Genomic DNA, 18925 nt, shown 5'->3' on the forward strand with positions numbered 1-18925 from the left:
GTGTTTGCAAATTGTTGTATACCATATCTTTCAGAAATTAATTAGCAACAAAATATGCCGCTGGACCTTCTATCTGTTTTCGTTCCTGAAATAGGAGTGTTGGATATTGTAGCATAAGGATTAAACCGCAGTAGCCATTGTTTCTCGTTAGGGGATGAAGCAAAAAATTGGTTTTTGGCGTAGATCTGCAGCTGTTAATTAGAAAAAAATACCCACTTGGTTTTAAGTTTTTAAACTGATTATTTTCACTGTTTGTGAAATCCGTGGAACGACGATAACGGTAGGGGTTGGAGGGGGTGAGTTTGTAAATTCTGGTATACCCCATCTTTCAGCAATTAATTAAAAATTAAATATGCCGCCAGAAGCGACCCTCTATCTGCTTTCTTTCCTGAAATAGGAGTGTTGAGTATTGTAGCCTTAAGTATTAAACCGCAGTAGCCATTGTGGCTCGTTACGGGAGGAAGCAAAAAATTCATTTGTGGCTTAGACCTGTAGCAATGAATAAGCAAAAAATACGTACTTGGTTTTAGCTCTTTAAACTGGTTATTTTCACTTTTTGTGGATTCCGGGGAATGATGATATCGGTAGGGGTTGAAGGGGGTGAGTTTGTAAATTCTTGTAAACTCAATCTTTCAGCAATTAATTAGCAATAAAATAGGCCACTGGAAGCAACTCTCTATCTACTTTCGTTCCGGATATATGAATGTTGGCCTTTCTAGCTTAATATTAAGCTGGAATGGCCACCTGTTTCTCTGAAGGGGATGAAGCAATAAATTTTTGTTTTGCGTAATAAATTAGCAATTAATTAGCAATAAAATAGGCCACCGGAAGCAACTCTCTATCTACTTTCGTTCCGAATATATGAATGTTGGCCTTTCTAGCTTAATATTAAGCTGGAATGGCCACCTGTTTCTCTGAAGGGGATGAAGCAATAAATTTTTAATTTGCGTAATAAATTAGCAATAAAATAGCAAAAAAATATGGGGTGTGTCTCATGGCTCCCTTATGAAATGGTCTTTCTAGCTTAATAGACATCAAATCGTTACTTTTTTATAAAGTAATCATTTACAATATTCGTTATTTTGATTACTATGATTACTTTTGTTACTTTTGTATTTGAGTACTGGTAATCATATCGAGAATCGTATTTCTCAGTAGGTAGGTATTTTGTATAGGTATTCCGATATAATATCGACATTCACGAAGTACGAAGTAATCAGAGTAATCAAAGTAATCAAAGTAGATACAATAGTCGTTACTCACTCTGTTACGATTGGTACGAAGTAATCAGAGTAATCAAAGTAGATACTAGTAATAGTCGTTATTCGCTCTGATACGATTGGTACGAAGTAATCAGAGTAACTAAAGTAGATACAATAGTCGTTACTCGCTCTAATACGATTCGTATGAAGTTACGAAGTAATCAGAGTAATCAAAGTAATCAAAGTAGATACAATAGTCGTTGCTAGCTCTGATACGATTGGTACGAAGTAACGAAGTAATCAGAGTAATCATAGTAACGATTTGCCTCTCTGTATACTAATCGTTACTTTCGGTATTCGCAAGTAATGAGTACTTTGTAACGAATAGTTACTTTTTCAACATCACTAAACTGAGGTGCAAACCCTTCGAAAAGTCGATGGAAGGACACTATGGCACAGAGTTAGAAGTGTATATTATATAATATATACACGGAGATGCAAGGTGGACAACATTAATAACTGGATAAAAAACAGAAGGGTAGAATGGAACGACTGCATAGGCTGAATGACAACAAATATAGAGTAGTAATTAACAACGGCGAGAGACGGTTCCCCAATAGGATGACGATCGGTGAGAACACCACAAAACGATATGACTTACTTACTTACTTGATTCACATTGAAAAAAAAAAAAGAACTAGAAGACTAAAAAAATAGCTGCAAATGATGACCAAGTTCCTATTTATATCCTATATAGGATGTTCCTATATATCCTATAAAGGATATATTATATAGGATGTTCTATTAAAAATAAATCTTATGGACTCTGCTAGGCTTGCATGAATCACCCTGTACATTTAAATTTATATTTAAAAGACGCAAATTTATAATATAAAAATTGACGGGTCTCAGTATTTTTTATAATTTTTTAAAACATAGACAGACATAATTTTATTCCATAATAAGTGCCTTTCGCCCTATACAGGGTGCTTGGTAAAGAATGGGGCATAGCTTAACCTCAGGTTGCTGAGGTTAAAATAGGCCGATTTAAGCTAACTTACCTTAGTACAAAGTTTATAATAACCGAGATACAGGGTGTCAAAATTAAACTTATTTTTTATTTATTATTGAATATTTCCTGACAGGTATGAGATAACAACATGAAATTTGGTATGTGGGGGTTTTTGGGTCGATAAAATTAAATTCCCTACCGAAAATATGTATTGCCCAGAGGGCGCCACATACGCCTTTCAGCACTCATTTGTTACGTTCAATTTTTTTTATCCCTCACTCTGTATAATTTTGACATTAAAATTTATTCTCCTATTAGTTTTACTTAAAAAATGTATACTTCTTTCATCTCCCTAAACTCAACCGTTTTCGAGATAAACGCATTTTAAATCTGCGATACACCATCATTTTTAGCATAATATCATTGTAGTTACACCCGAAAAATAACTTAAAACCATAAAATTATCCAAAAATGTATCGCAAATTTCTTCAAATGGAATTTGCGATGCAATGACATAAATTTGAGAACTGGCACAATTATTATGGTTTTAAGTTATTTTTCGGGTGGAACTACAATGATATTATGCTAAAAATGATGGTGTATCGCAGATTTAAAATGTGTTTATCTCAAAAACGGCTGAGTTTAGGAAGATGAAAGAAGTATAGCTTTTTGAAGTAAAACTAATAGAAGAAAAAAAATTTTAATGTCAAAATTATGCAGAGTGAGGCATAAAAAAATTGAACGTAATAAATGAGTGCTGAAAGGCGTATGTGGCGCCCTCTGGGCAATACATAATTTTTGGTAGAGAATTTAGTTTTCCCGACCCAAAAAACCCCCACATATCAATTTTCATGTTGTTATCTCATACCTGTCAGGAAATATTCAATAATAAATAAAAAAAAAGTTTAACTTTGACACCCTGTATCTCGGTTATTATAAACTTTGTACTAAGGTAAGTTAGCTAAAATCGGCCTATTTTAACCTCAGGAACCTGAGGTTAAGCTATGGCCCATTCTTTACCAAACACCCTGTCTATTTTTAAATATTTCTAATAAGTTCTACCGTTGACGTGACGTTCAAAGTAAATCAATGTGTTTATTTGATATGTTGATTGAAATATTTTAGGGGAGTCAATAGTGTTTTTTCTTACGGAAAAAATCAAACAAAAAGAAACAAAAAATTCTACTCCATAAGTGGGTGTTTCATTTTTTGTTAAACAAATGAACTGCAAAATTAGCTATTTTTTTAAATACCGACAAAATATAAATCTTAGAAAAAAACTGACTTGACCAATGAAAAATTCAAAATATTTTACACAAAAAATCTTATATAATGATTTTTCTAAAATTAAATCTATAACTTCTACAATTTTTTTGTTTATGACCCTAAAAGTCACACTTCTCACAAACATGGACTGCATAGTAGCGTTCGACGAAGCGCACAGTTGAGTTATTTTAATATAATTCTTTAAATAATAGATCAAATCAAATTTTACAACTTGGAGATGAAAGAAAAACAATTAAGCTATCCTAAGGTTATAATAAAAAGATATACAAAAGAAAAAAAGAAATAGGCGTAAGCACGGTTTGGGCGGAAATTGAGACTTACATTAATTTTAATGTTGTGCTGAAGCTATTTCCTTGTGGCATTTTTATAATCAACTATTTTTAATGGGAGATAAGCCACAATTTTACCAAAAAAATGATTTTATTAACGTTTCGACGCCCAAGTCGGGTGGCAATGACACCCTCCTTGGGCGTCGAAATGTTAATAAAATCATTTTTTCTATTAATGCTATACAATGTGCAACTTCTCTCACTACTCACATACATTCAAAACGAACAATTTCTCAGGCTGTGAGAAAAGTCGGCCATTGCAGTGAGAAATATTTTTCTCACGGGTTCCATACGTAGAATCGCGGTTTCCATGGTAACATGCACAATACAAACACAAATATTTTTGTCAAATAAAATGTGTCAAATCAAAACTTACCAGGAATTACCTTTCAAAAATGTTCAAATATAACTGGTAACTATAATTTTAAATAAATAAAAGTATATAAATATTAAAAATATTAAATACCTAATACATATGTGTGTAATATGTATTTTATTTCCATTGTTTTCATATAATCCACATAATAGCACCTAATTTATTTAATTTTCAAGATTGAACTCTTGACAAAAACGCATCCATAGAAAAAGTACAGTGTACAACACGTGAGAAAACGACATATTTCTCCCTCGCTTGATTTGCCAACAAACTTCTGCGCTCGTGAGAAATATGTCTTTTTTCTCTCTTGTTGTACAATATACTATTTTTTTTGGTAAAAATATCGATTATTTCCCATTGATAATACAATTTTACTTATACAACTCTCAAATTTGCACAACTTTCATTTCAAACGTCTTACAAAATTAAGTTTTATTTAAAAAAATCTCAAATAATTAGTTCAAATAATACGATGTCTCAAAAAATGTAATTTTTGAAAATCTCATAGTTTTACATAATCACTACTCAAGTCATCAAAACTTTTTTTGTACAACTTACCTAAAATACATTTAATAACAAGCTTAAAAAATAATAAATGTTAAATTTTTTTAGTTCTTATACATACAGTACCTATGTCTACGTAACTTGAGACCTGTTGATAACTTTTTTGTTATCAGTTTTACAAAAAAAAAATATTCTTTATAAAATGCTCTGCATCGTATAGAATCTAAGATGCAACCATCAGATATTGTTCGTCGGCTATAACTTTTCCCATGCGTCACGATTCATCAATTACATGCTTCTAATTGACATTTTGTGAACTAAAAAGCTTCGAATCTATAACTGTTAAGCAAAGTTCATAATTTTTTACATACCACGTATAGCATTGAAAAAGTTTGATATCTGATGATTCTATGTTAGATTTTAGACCAGGTATTGATAAAATTGATAAAAAAATAGTTATCACAATTGTAATAAAATATTATTTGGTATCCGTAATTTGAGAAAAAAAAAAGATTTTTTTTTCAATTAGAAGGATGTAATTGCATATTAAAACATAGTTTTTAATTCCAAACAACTAGTTGTATTGTATATAATTCTTGATATCCTGAAATACAAAGGTACTTTACTCTTTAACGAAATTCAAATTTTTGACATACCTCGTATAAAATTGATAAAATTTGATATCTGATGGTTGAGTTTTAGATTTTAGACTATGCTGAGCATTATACGAAGAATAAGTTATGTTTCGTAAAACTGATAATAAAAAAAGTTTCCCATATGGTTCCTAATTACGCAGACATACTGTATAAGAGCTCAATTTTTTTTAATTTTCAAATTATAATGACATCTTCGGGTCCAGCATAAACAAAAACAAAATTGAAACATTTATTCAAAGTAAAATGATGTGTTCTGCGATGTTTATAAAATTATTTATATAAAATAATTGTTATTGTTTAAACAGTTAATAAACTATTGGCGGCTAAGGCTGTGAGTAAAACCTTTTACTTTAACAGATAAATAAGCTTTAGATAACAAAAAAAGTTTTAGTAAAAATATAAGCTTGTTTGAATTTTTCCGAAACAATATATGTTTTCGTTCGATATTGACTCCCCTATTAGTTCTATAGTCATTAGTTAACAATAGGTTTGTTCTAGCAAACAGTCAAACTAGTCAGAAACTGTCAGCAAACATTTGGTCAGTGATAGATAATACAGTCACCAGTGCTATCCCCTCTACTCGCGCTGGTCCACTATTCGCTGATGGTTTCAAACCTAATAAAAAGTAGGATTGCATTTAATCAATAATGAAATTAAATTATTACTTACCATACAATACCAGAGGTATCTCATCCATTAATGGAAAAGTGCATACCATGTAGACAGACAAAGCATGCCACAAAAAAATGAAAAAGACGCTAACCCAAATGATTGGCGTTTCGAACTCCCAAAAAAGAAATTTGTATTTCTCATAGTTAGGTAGTGGTTTCTGGTTTTTATTATTTTCGCCTGCATCATCTTTAATATTTTCTACATTATTATTATTTTCTACATTTTCTTCTTCATCGCTAATATCGCTAATATCACTAATTTCGTTGGCATCACCCACTTCTTCTAATTCATCTAATTCCTCGAGTTCTTCTGTTTCTTTTGGTTTTTCCAGTTCTTCTTTACTAATATTACTAGTTGAGACTATTGGTAGTTCATTACCGTTGCATTTAGGGAGCGTCAATATGGTTTTGCTTACAGGATCACGCACTAATGGTTGGGATTCATCGGATAGTTGCGTTAATGTAGCAATCATTTTGGAAGTCTAGAGGTCAAAGTCTTTGGATGTTGAAGGGTAATATTTAATATTATATTGTCTGAATCATTACTATATCTGAAACAGAAAAAATGGGTTAAAATTTTTTGTAGGACTTAAGATTCTAAAATTTCTGATTCTATTATCTCTGATCCACTATTCCTCTGTGGAGTTTTTTAAGTTATAATATAAGGATATATATTAGGGTGGTGCTAAAAAAGTCAAGTTGATAATTCCGTATCCCTACAGTGCGAAAAAGTTGCGATTGGTAATTACCAGAAAAACAAAAAAAGAATTATTTAAATCGGACTTTATCTTCCGATCCCGCAACGGACCCAAAAATTATGAAAAAAAATGAAATTTTACCTTTTTTCAAAAATTTTTATTTATCCTTCGAGTACGTTTTATTTATCGCTATAGTAAAATTTATTTACAGTTTGCACGGTTGGGTACTAAAAAAAATTCTTTTACGCATTTAACGGATACTTTCTGATCCCGCAAAGCCAATCAAAATCTGTCAAAAATTGAAATTTTTGATGATTTGAAAAATTAAAAAACATTAAGTTATCTCATTTTTTGTTACATTGTGAAGCTCTTCGCTTGTTTAGCTATTGTATGACAATATTTAAACATCCCAGATCTCAAAACGAGGGGGTGGTTGCACTTCTAGCTCCACACGCACCCTTCTCTCCAACCAACCAATGAGTGTGTGTTTTTTACATTATTTACATATGTACATTTATTTTTCATCTGTTTGTGTCCAGCTCTCAAACACCAACTCTGCATTGTGATTTCTTGGTAAAATCTGGCAGCTGGACCTTGATTTAAGTGTTGTCCTGATGAAACCATCTCTTGATTGAGGCCCACATACATTAGCATTAGACGATGCTTCCGTGGCCAACTTTAGACACCGCTCATCAGTTGGCTTGTGGCAGGGATAGTTTTGTACATTCCAGTCTGACATGTCGCCCGATGTAATACAAGGAGTTATATCTTCATTTGAAACTCTTCGAGGAAGTGGTGGAGAAGAAAGTTTTGAAACATTCCAGTCTATCATTTTAGTTTAGTCCTGTGCTTCAAAATTTTAAGTAGTAGGGAGAAAGGAAACACATTAGAGAGCTAGGGCAAGGAGAGTGTTAAAAGCCGGAAAGACTAAAGCCAAGCGCAAAAGTATTAGAAATTCCATCCCTCCTACTTTAAATTTTCAAGCACAGGCCTACACTGAAATAATAGACTGGAATGTTACAAAACTATCTTCTCCACCAGTTCTTCGAAGAGTTTTAAATGAAGATATATCTTCTTGCATTACATCGGAAGACATGCCAGACTGGAATGTACAAAACTATCCCTGTCACATGCAAGCTGACGAGCGGTGTCTAAAGTTGCCCCGGCGTTTAGCGGTTTTTTATTCTTGTACAATACAGGGTGAGGCAGATAAAGGGCCTATTAGAAATATCTCGAGAACTCAAGGTAAGAAAATTATGAACATCGGAATACAGGGGGTTTGAGGTGTGAACTATTTAATGAAAATATTTTGGTCTCTTTGCTACCTCCGGTTATACCGGAAGTTGGTTGTAACTTCGTTTTTTTTAATGGGACACCCTGTATATTTTTACATTTTGGATTCTCCTTGATTTCTTCTTTCTTAAAATATAAGTTTCTGTAATATTATACAGGGTAAGTTAAAAGATGAAGAAAAGGACGTTTTTTTATTAATTTCGTAGCAAAATTCACACCCTGTAGAATTGTAGTAGTTTGACATAATAAACTCTGTTTATGTTCAAATGATTTTTAATATAGTCTACTATGTTAAGAATTATTGGTATAGTTAAATTTTTCCTTTTTTGTATACAGGGTTGGTCGAAACTCAGAATGAGTATTTTTTGAGTTTTCTTAAATGGAACACCTTGTATTTTAGTATTGTAATGAAATTCTATTTTAGGATACTTTTTAATTTCTTAAGCAATCATTATACCTAACTGCCTCAATTTGTGAGTCATTGGTGATTCAAGCCAAACATTAATTGCAACACAAAATACCTGAAATTTTATTAGGTTGGCCTTAAAAATATTCAATCACAAATAATTTTTCGGAAATAAATACATACTAATCGAGACTGATACTTAAAATTGACAATAATGGTCGAGGTATCAAAATATCTACGTAGTTAAGATTGTTGGTGCGATTAATAATTAAGCACAAATTAAAGCAGTTGGGTATAGAGAATGCTTAAGCAATTAAAAAGTACCATAAAATACCATTTCATTAGAATGCTAAAATATAGTGTGTTCCATTTAAGAAAACTCAGAAAATACACATTCCGGTTTCGACCCACCCTGTATACTAAAATTCAAAATTTAGCTATACTAATAATTTTGGTAAGAATAGTAGACCATATTAAAAACCATTTGAACATATAAAGGGATTTTGATGTAAAACTACTACAATTCTACAGAGTGTGAATTTTGCTACGAAATTAATAAAAAAACGTAATTACCTTTTAATCTACCCTGTATAATATTACAAAACCTTATATTTTAAGAAATAAGAAATCGAGGAGAATCCAAAAACGTAAAAATATATAGAGTGTCTATTTAAAAAAACGAAGTTACAATGTAACCGGTATAACCGGAAGTAGCAAAGAGACCAAAATATTTTCATTAAATAGTTCACACCTCAAAACCCCTATATTCCAATTTTCATAATTTTCTTTACTTTAGTTCTCGAGATATTTCTAATAGGCCCTTTATCTGCCTCACCCTATATACGTAACTGCAAAAATGGATGTATTGTTTTTAATAGATGTATTTGCTTCTGTTTTATTTATTCTTTTACTGATAAAAACCTTGCTTTTTATTAAGAAAATTAACTTAATGCTTAACTTATGGTAATTAAAAAAATTAATATGAAGGTTTTTCATAATCCCTTCTCACACTGATATGAAAACCTTGTATTTTATTAAGAAAAGGAAAACATGAATAAATTTTCTAATGGACATCAATTATTTATAGTCCGCCGAAAAAGCGTCAAAATAAAATAATAAAAATATTCAAATTTTGACTTCACCTGCAGCATTATTAATATTTCTGCGGCCTTGAAACACTATAGACTTTTCAGTAAGTAGGCCATGAAGAAATAGTTGTTAATCATTTAAAGATTAGTAAGATTGTAATATAAAAGTTACCACATTTTCGTCTAGTACAACAGCTCTTATTTTTTATGTATACGAATTTTAGTAGCCATGGGCGTAGTAGAAGAAAGAGCAATAAACCTATTAGATTTTATGGGCGTTGATGGACACCATAAAGTATATTTTTATTTAAGGTGCGTTATGGCTGTCGTAACATTGGGTCATTAAACAGCTGTAAAAATGATTTTAAAAAAGTGAATTCTGCAAGTTGACTTGTGTTACCATAGCAGTTAATTCTCCATTCATTTTGGGTTAAAAAACTGTGTGTTGAAGTTAGATTTTAAGCCTTAATTACATTTTTTATTTTTTTTTACCAATACTATTCACCTATGTATCGCACCTCGACTTCATTACTACCATAACCCTGGCAATAGAACTCGTGGTCTCTGACTTATGAAGCCAGTACCTTGCCGCTGAGCTACGGCCGTCCACAGCCCCACAACCCCGTAAAAAATCCAATAGTGTTAAATCAGATAATCTAGGGAGTCACTTCTTATCACAGCAACGAAAGAATACACGACCAGGAAATATCTCATGCAGAAATTAAATGCCATACCCATCCACATCAGTATCATCTAAGATAGGCAGAAGCAATTTCTATTGCGATATCAAGCACCAATAAGTCACTGCTTGATCAGCCTCATTTGCAAAGGATTTTGGTCCAATGATACCTCCAGCAAAGAAATTCGCTAGAAAAACAGTGGCACGTTTAGATGCATTTTTGTTTGCACCATTCACATGTGGGTTCTCAGAAGTTCAAATACGGAAATTTTGACGATTAACAAAGCCATAACACGACGAAAATTGATGTTCATGAACTTTTAAGTGAATCTTAAGTTCATGAATATTTAAATTTTAGCGCCTTGTTTTGGACCACCAGCATGTTTAACATCACCAAATTAAGCTTTTAAATTTATATAAATTGCAAATTGTGTACAATGTTTCATTATTTGTAAAATATTGTTCAGAAAAACGCGTTATCCTCTTCACAACTCTGAACTCTGACAACAGTCAGCTGTCAAATTGTTGTTTGTCACCAACATTTTACTGCACAAATGACACCGAATTCAGATCTTGCTTTTATTTTGTTGAATGTATACAGGGTAGCGAGAAAATATGGAAACACGGTAATTTCTCGGAAACTGCTAGACCCATTTTTATAGATTTTGGTGCGTAAGGGTCAAGGTCCATATACCATAGGTTGTATGGTAACTTTGACATTGACAAATGAAATATTGTCATCGTGACGTCACCCAGACGATTAATTTTACGAATTGTTTGTAAACATAATAGGATACGTGGTTTGGAGGCTATATTTTGTTATTAAATATCGTTAGTGTTTTAATTTGTGTTTATATCTTGAGATATAATGTATCTATAGATATCATTAAGTGTTTTTAGTATAATAACTTAAACCCAAAACTCTTTTACAAGTGTTAAGATACATTTTAATGTGGTTGTGTTAAGTACCTACTTACTTACTGGATTGCATCCATCTGAAGATCGTTTGAATTTGAATAAACAATTATAAACTAAATGAATATATAAAATGGGGAAAATTCCCTTTATTGCACTGAAATTGTATTTTTTTATAATATACTGTTAATGTAAAACTTCAGAGGTACCTATTGAATGGAATCATAATGTTTTAATAGTTTTAGATATTATAATCCAGTACCTAACGTAATCAGATGCTCTTAAGGGAAAAAATACTAGTTTTGATACATAAATCTTTAGTTGAATATCTTTTTCACCATGGTTGACATGTTAGGAGGAATTTATAATAATGTACTACATGCATTATCCCCAATTCAAAATTATTATATACCTACTCAAAATCATTTAAAAAAGTAAATTGTATTCAACCCATTATTAATATGGAATATACCTAGGATATTTGAATGATTTAGTCCCATATATACACAAGAAAGAAGCTACTTATGCTTTAATTAAGTATGTAGTAATGCTATTCTACTGCATAATATATTTAATTGCAATTATATTATATGATTTTTGTAACTCTACAGGTATCTACCACATTTTTTAAAGAATATATGAAATAAATAGTCATTAAAAATCCAAACGTATTTCTTTTTAAATATACATATTTTCAATACATTCCTACTTTCCGAGTTCATTTCAATGAGTGAAGTGAATGAATTTGAATGCAGCATTCTGGGTGACGTCACTCCCGCCATTAGATTATCGACGCTGATTGGTGGAAAGTTACCATGCAACCTGTCTTTTTATGAACCTTGCGTAAGGGTCTCCTAATGCGGCCGATATTATAGTGGTAATTACATTGTTGTCACATCTTCCGCTTTTCTGGAAATCTAATGAACTTTCTTATTTCAAACGGAACACCCTGTATATTTTTGTGTTTTAAAGTCCTTAAGAAATGCTGATTATATTTACTGTTATATTCCCTATACCTAAATGCCATAATGTGGTAATTATTGCTACATGTATTAAAAAAAATTAAACAAATTTAAAAAAACACATTTTTCGGCCCGTGTAGAAATTATTTTACGTTCTTTAGATCATTGGGAACAAAAAAGATCTTTTGTAATTTTCTTCAAAAAATTATCGTTTCCGAGTTATAAACAATTTAAATCTGAAAAAAATCGAAAATGACAATTATTATCAAGGTTCAAAAACACAAGAAAAAAAAATTATTTTTGAAATTACAAAGTACCTGAATTCAAGTTCAGACCATCTGCTATCAGCTCCCTATAATAATTTTTGACATATTTTATTCTAAAACATTGTTTTTTTAATTGTTATTAAAGCGCATATTAGAGGACGGGTGATCGGGCTGCATTAAACAACTAAAAAACAATGTTTTAGAATTACATAAGACCAAATTACTTATCGGTACCTGATAAAATAAGGTTTGAACTTGAATTTAGATACTTTATGGTTTCAAAAATAGTATTTTTTACTTGTGTTTTTGAACCTTGAAATCATCATTTTTTGATTTTTTTCAGGTTTAAATTGTTTATAACTCGGAAACGATTAACTTTTGAGGAAAATTACAAAAGACTTTTTTTGTTTCCAATGATCCAAAGAACCTAATATAATGTCTATCCGGGCCGAGAAAATTAATTTTTATAATTTGGTTAAATTTTTTTTTAATAAATATAGCACCGAACTCCGAAATTATGGCATTTAGGTATAGGTAATATAACATGAACAGTAATCAATATCTTGTAATAACTTCAAAACGCAAAAAATATACAGGGTATTTTATTTAAAATAACAAAGTTCATTAGATTTCCAGAGAAACGGAAGATGTGTCAACAATGTAATTACCACTATAATATCGGCCGCATTAGAACACCCTTATCCACCAAAATCTATAAAAATTGTTCTAGCGGTTTCCGAGAAATTACCTTGTTTCCATACTTTCTCGCTACCCATACCTAGTTGAAATTTATTATAGTTGAAATTTTTTATCTCAAGCTTTTTGAGATCGCTGGACACGAATATTGCATCGAAGATGCTGTACGAGGTACCTGGTGCCCGGTATCTACGTCATCTCCTACAGTTTTATGGAGATCCGTTATAAAATTCAACAATGAATAACAGTAACAGTAAATTATTTTTATTATACAAATAAATTTTCAATTTAAAATAATATTATTTAATATTTTAAAATATTTTAAATTATTAAAAACTCTAAGAGATGGCGTATATACTGGGCACCAGGTACCTCGTACAGTATCTTGGATGCAATATTCGTGTCCAGCAACTTTAAAAACCCCGAGACAATAAATTTCAATAATTTCCATAACTAATGTCAATAAAACTCCAGGAAGCTATGTATATACCGGGCACCAGGTACCTCTAACAGCTTCACCGACATAATATTCCTGTTCAGCGACCACAAAAACCCCTTAGTGTGCAAATTGAACTCATTTGCATTATTTTCAGAACACTATGTGAGTTGTGAATTTTTATTTTGTGAACAGTTTGAGATGCATTTTCCGCCTACAACAATGCAATTTCCATTCGTCTCTCATGCCAAGTGGTTAACAATTTTCCTGAAACTCTCCCGAATCAAATGCAAAAGGTTTTATAACGATCCGTCTTAATTTAAAAAATTAGAGGTTTAATGTTTTATTTCTTTTCCTATAATAGTAGGGATGGCAGTTGTTGATAAAAAAACCGGTTTTTGGTTATACCGGTTTTTCTTAATTACGGTTTAACCTAACAGTTATAACCGGTCAAACAAAACCGGTTATTCTAAAACCGGTTTTCGGTTTTTTGAATTAATATCCAAAACCCAATAGGTTATAACGTTACAGTAAATTGCATTTTAGTTTGCGATACTTCATTCGAATCTATATAAATAATATCCATATCGATACTATAGATATCGAAACCAATATAATCAATCGATATATATGTAGGTGCACAGGGTCGGCGTATATTGGGTATTCCGCAGTGGTATAGGGAAAGTGGAACTGGAGGTTCGAACTAGACAATTGGGATCGAAAATAGAAATCAGTCATCAGAAGTTCGCAGGACATAACCTAAGGCAGAAAGATGAAAGGTGGACTAAGATGATAATACATTGGAGATCATGGAACCACAAACTAAAAAGAGAAAGGCCACACATAATGTGATGGTCAGATTCACTGAAGAAACACGGCTGGTCAAAATTGATGAAAAATATCCTAGGTAGAGAGGTTCGGAGGAAGGAAGAGGAGGCCTATATCCAAGGATGGATTATTAGGGCTGATTAGAGATACAGACTAGCTAAGGTACTCGGTTTCGGTACTGGGATGTCAGCAGCTATTTTTAACAGCGGATGCCAGTTCCAAAAAATAAGCGGAGAAATTAGTTTCAAAAACAAATATTTTAGGAGGTAAAATAATATAATAAACTAACACAATAATATTTTGGGCCAAACTAAACCAAATGATTGAAAATACAAAATGTAGTGAAGATATAAATATAGCTATTTATAAGAATATAACATTAACATGAATAAATTAGACTATAACAAAAATGCAAAATTAAAAATAGTCAAACTTATTAAAACACATAAGGAATCGTTGTAATTCTGAACTGGACGTATTGTCCTAAATTTTTTTCAAGTTATGTTTCTGTAAAAAAAATTAATTCCTTTTTACACAAGATACGCAAAACTAATTTATCTTTTTTCATGGATTTTTTAAGTAATTAGACAAAAATGATTCTTTTTTTGAATTTATAATTTGATGATAAAAAATGAGTTTATTCCCGTTTGTGCACACTAATAATAGTCATAATTGACGCTAACAGAAAAGTATACGAGAAAATGGTATGTTTTGAACCTATCCAAAACTGAGTCGACCTGGAGCCCTAGAGCATTTTTAAAAATATTTCGATATTTTTGCCGGTAAGAAGTAAGGATCCCAGATATCCCACGCAATATTCGAACACTATACTGTTCAAGAGAGTAATAAAATTTTTCTTTTGCAACAATATTTGCTTCACGAATTTAGTAAACGCAATATTCAAATTTGGCCTACCTTGTATTACATACAACCCAGATTTTGTATACATAACTAAAAAGATAATTCGTTAAAATTATATCTATTGCAAAATATACTTTTTTAGATTAAATTTCTTGAGTATACTCGTACCTATGTTTAACTGTTTTGTAACGTCAGTTATTCGTTTAGAAATCTTTTCTATATACGGTTGAAATTAAAACGTGCGATTATACATATTTATTTGCGGGTGTTATTAAATTTAGTAATAGAAAACAGTATGTTGATCTTAGAAGAGAGAAATAAGTGTGCTTAGTATTTTAAATGTTCTTTTTCAATTTTTTCATATTCCTGGAAAAGAGAGAAGGGAAAGTTATATTAGAATATTGTCAATTTCAACTAGGTTACTTCTTATTACGAAAAGTACAAGAAGAGTAGTAGCTATTTGTAAATATACGGTGGGGCCTAAGGTTAAGTCGTTAGTCCTAGATTTTCACCCAAAGTGACCGAAGGTAGAACCAGAACAGAAGTCGCTATTTGAACTCTTCGTGTAACTTTGCGCGATTCATATACGATTTCACTAATTTTTATGTCATGACTGTGCGTCATCATTTAAAGCATACGAAATTAGTAGGAAATGTACTAAACGCAACAGCAAGTGACAGTAAGTGACGGCTGCTGATCCGAATAAGGGTTATATTATAAAATTTTACGTTATCAAATAATTAGAATGTCAATGTCATGTAAATTTTAATTTAAAATTTTGGTGCAGAATTTCAGCTACATTTGAAATAGTAATAAATTGTTTAAGATTATTAGTGATATATAAATATTCAAAAAATTTATATAAAACTTCAATAACAAATTTTCTTTTTGTCCTTTTATTCACTTTGGCGGAAACTTAAACAAAACCATTCCTTAACTGTTTTGTTGTAAATTGTTTATTACATCTTTGTTTGTTGTAAAAATTTATGGCAAAATAAAATACACTTACCATAAAATTTCAAACTCTAATATAAAATTAGTTGTGAAAACAACTGTTTGTGTAATACAGGGTGTGTCCCGAAAAGATTGGTCATAAATTATACCACAGATTATGGGGTCAAGAATAGGTTGATTGAACCTCACCTACCTATATACGATAGTGCACACAAAAAAAGTTACATCCCTTTAGAGTTACAAAATGATAAACGATTTTTTTTCATATATCGAAAACTCTTAGAGATTTTTTATTGAAAATGGACATGCGGCATTCTTTTGGCAGCAACATCTTGAAAAAAATTAAAGTGAAATTTGTGCACCTTATAAACATTTTATGGGGGTTTTGTTTCCTTAAACCCGCCCAAACTTTTGTGTACGTTCCAATTAAATTAATATTGTGTTTCCATTAGTTAAACACAATGTTTTTAAAACTTTTTTTGCCTCTTAGTAATTTTTCGATAAGCCAGTGTTTACCGAGATATTTTGAATATTTGACGAATCCACCACATATTTCTATATGGTTAAAAGTACGATTATAGAGACCTGTTAATAATCTGAAAATTTATTTATAATTTACATTTTTAGGTATATTTTGAAAAAGAAGCCACATCTCGATAAAAGGTGACTTATCAAAAAAAGACTAAGAGACAAAAAAGTTTTAAAAACACTGTCTTTAACTAATGGTACCACAATAATAGTTTAACTGGAACGTACACAAACATTTGGGGGGCTTAAAGGAGCAAAACCCACAGAAAATTGTTTGTAATTATATTAAAAAAGAAGCAGCATCTCGATAAAAACTGGCTTATCGAAAAAATACTAAGAGACAAAAAGTTCTAGAAACAATGTGTTTAACTAACGGTACCACAATAATGAATTAATTGAAACGTAGACAAAAGTTTGGGGGGAGGGGGTTAAGGGAACAAAACCCCCATAAAATTTTTATGGGGTGGACAAATTTCACTATATTTTGTTTTAAGATGTATCTGACATAAGAATGATACATGTCCGTTTTCAATAAAAAAGCTCTAATAGTTTTCGATATATTGAAAAAAATCGATTTTCATTTTGTAACTTCAAAGGGCTGTAACTTTTTTTATGAGCACATTTGTACTAAGGTAAGTTAGGTTCAATCGAACTATTTTTGACCCCAGAATGTGCGGTATAATTTTATATTTACCAATCTTTTCGGGACACACTGCATAAAAAAAAACAAAACACACAAATTCGAAAAAAAAAACAGAAAACAATTCAACAGACTGACAGCCACAATATACATTTACTCTAATCTTGCTAAGGCACGTCGAATAAACCATTTCGGTGACTTTAAAACGGTACTTCTGTCGCAACTCTAAAACCGGAAGTCCGGGGTCAAATTTTTCATCTTTAATACTATACTTGGCTTATAAGCTTTCATTCGACATCAAATTTCTCATTCTATCTTTATTAATAACGGAGGAATTCGCGGACGGACGGACAGACAGTCATAAAACGGGAAGTATATATTTGTTCTCGTCTTGCCAAAGCGCGTCAACTAATATATCGCTTGTAGCATTCCGGCTATTTTAAAACAATACTTCCGATTATATTTCTAAAACCGGAATGCCGAGGTCAAATTTCTCATCCATTTAGTACCTTCCTTAGGTGATAAGCTTTTATTCGACACCTCATCTGTCATTCTATCTGGTATTTTGACTGAGGAGTTGAGTTTACGGATGAACAGGCGGTTAAGTAGATATATTTTCGATAAATGTAGTGAGAAATCAAAATTTCAATTTAGACAAGACGAAAACGGCGGGTTCGTTGGGAAAATATTTCCATGAGATTTTTTTTTCATAATTGAATTCGTGACACATCCCAAAATAAGGTTCAAGAAGTCAACCACGTGATATGTGGGCCAAATTAAAAAAAAAAATTTAATCAAATTGCAAAAATCAATATTTTTGGCCCGGACAATTTTTTTGTAGATTTTTTGGATCATTCTGGATAAAAAAGGTCCCTTATAATTTTTCTCTAAAGTTGATCGTTTTTGAGTTATAAGCAATTTAAAATTAAGAAAAAAATGAAAAATGGCGATTTTCAAGGCTTAATAACTCGGTTAAAAGTTATTATTATGAAAGTCAGAAAGTGACCAAATCAAAGTTGAATGCCCCCCTACAAGATCCTGAAGAAATTTTTGTCATTATTTTATTACTAAGCTGTTATTTTTAAGTAATAATATTGAGCGCCATGCACGTGGTAGCCAGCCGTAAATGCTGAGTGCGAGAGAGATGCCACCCCGGCAGTCCAATTGTGCATCTTAGTAATGAAATAATGACAAAAATGTCTTCAGGATCTTGTAGGGGGGACATTAAACTTTGATTTAGTCACTTTCCTACTGTGAAAATAATAACTTTTAACCGATTTATTAAGCCTTAAAAATCGCAATTTTTCGTTTTTTTCAATTTTAAATTGCTTATATCTCGAAAACGATCAACTTTAGAGAAAAATATAAGAGAACTTTTTTATCCAAAATGGTCCAAAAAACCTACAAAAAAACTGTCCGGTCCAAAAATATTGATTTTTGCAATTTGATTAAAAAAAATTGTTAAAAAAAATTTGGCCCACTTTTCACGTGGGCGACTTCTTGAACCTTATTCTGGGATGTCTCACGAATGTAATTATGTAAAAAAATCTCATGGGTATATTTTTCTCAACGAACCCGCCGTTTTCGCCTTGTCTAATTAATATTCATATCCAAATATATCCAAATCATATCATATCC

At 31.3% G+C, this 18925-nt stretch overlaps 1 protein-coding gene across 2 annotated transcripts in view; it reads right to left on the reverse strand.

Annotated features, from left to right (window-relative positions):
* The window catches only part of LOC126881966 (acyl-CoA Delta-9 desaturase-like), a 188952-nt gene that overhangs the window by 61863 nt on the left and 108164 nt on the right, over positions 1-18925 (reverse strand). For both annotated transcript variants that reach the window (XM_050646717.1, XM_050646724.1), the window contains exon 2: positions 6036-6588. In XM_050646717.1, coding sequence (XP_050502674.1) covers positions 6036-6510 — 475 coding nt within the window. In that variant the 5' untranslated portion in view covers positions 6511-6588. The remainder of the gene's footprint in view (positions 1-6035; positions 6589-18925) is intronic.

Source organism: Diabrotica virgifera, chromosome 1 (genome assembly GCF_917563875.1).
Source record: "Diabrotica virgifera virgifera chromosome 1, PGI_DIABVI_V3a".
Taxonomy (NCBI): domain Eukaryota; kingdom Metazoa; phylum Arthropoda; class Insecta; order Coleoptera; family Chrysomelidae; genus Diabrotica; species Diabrotica virgifera.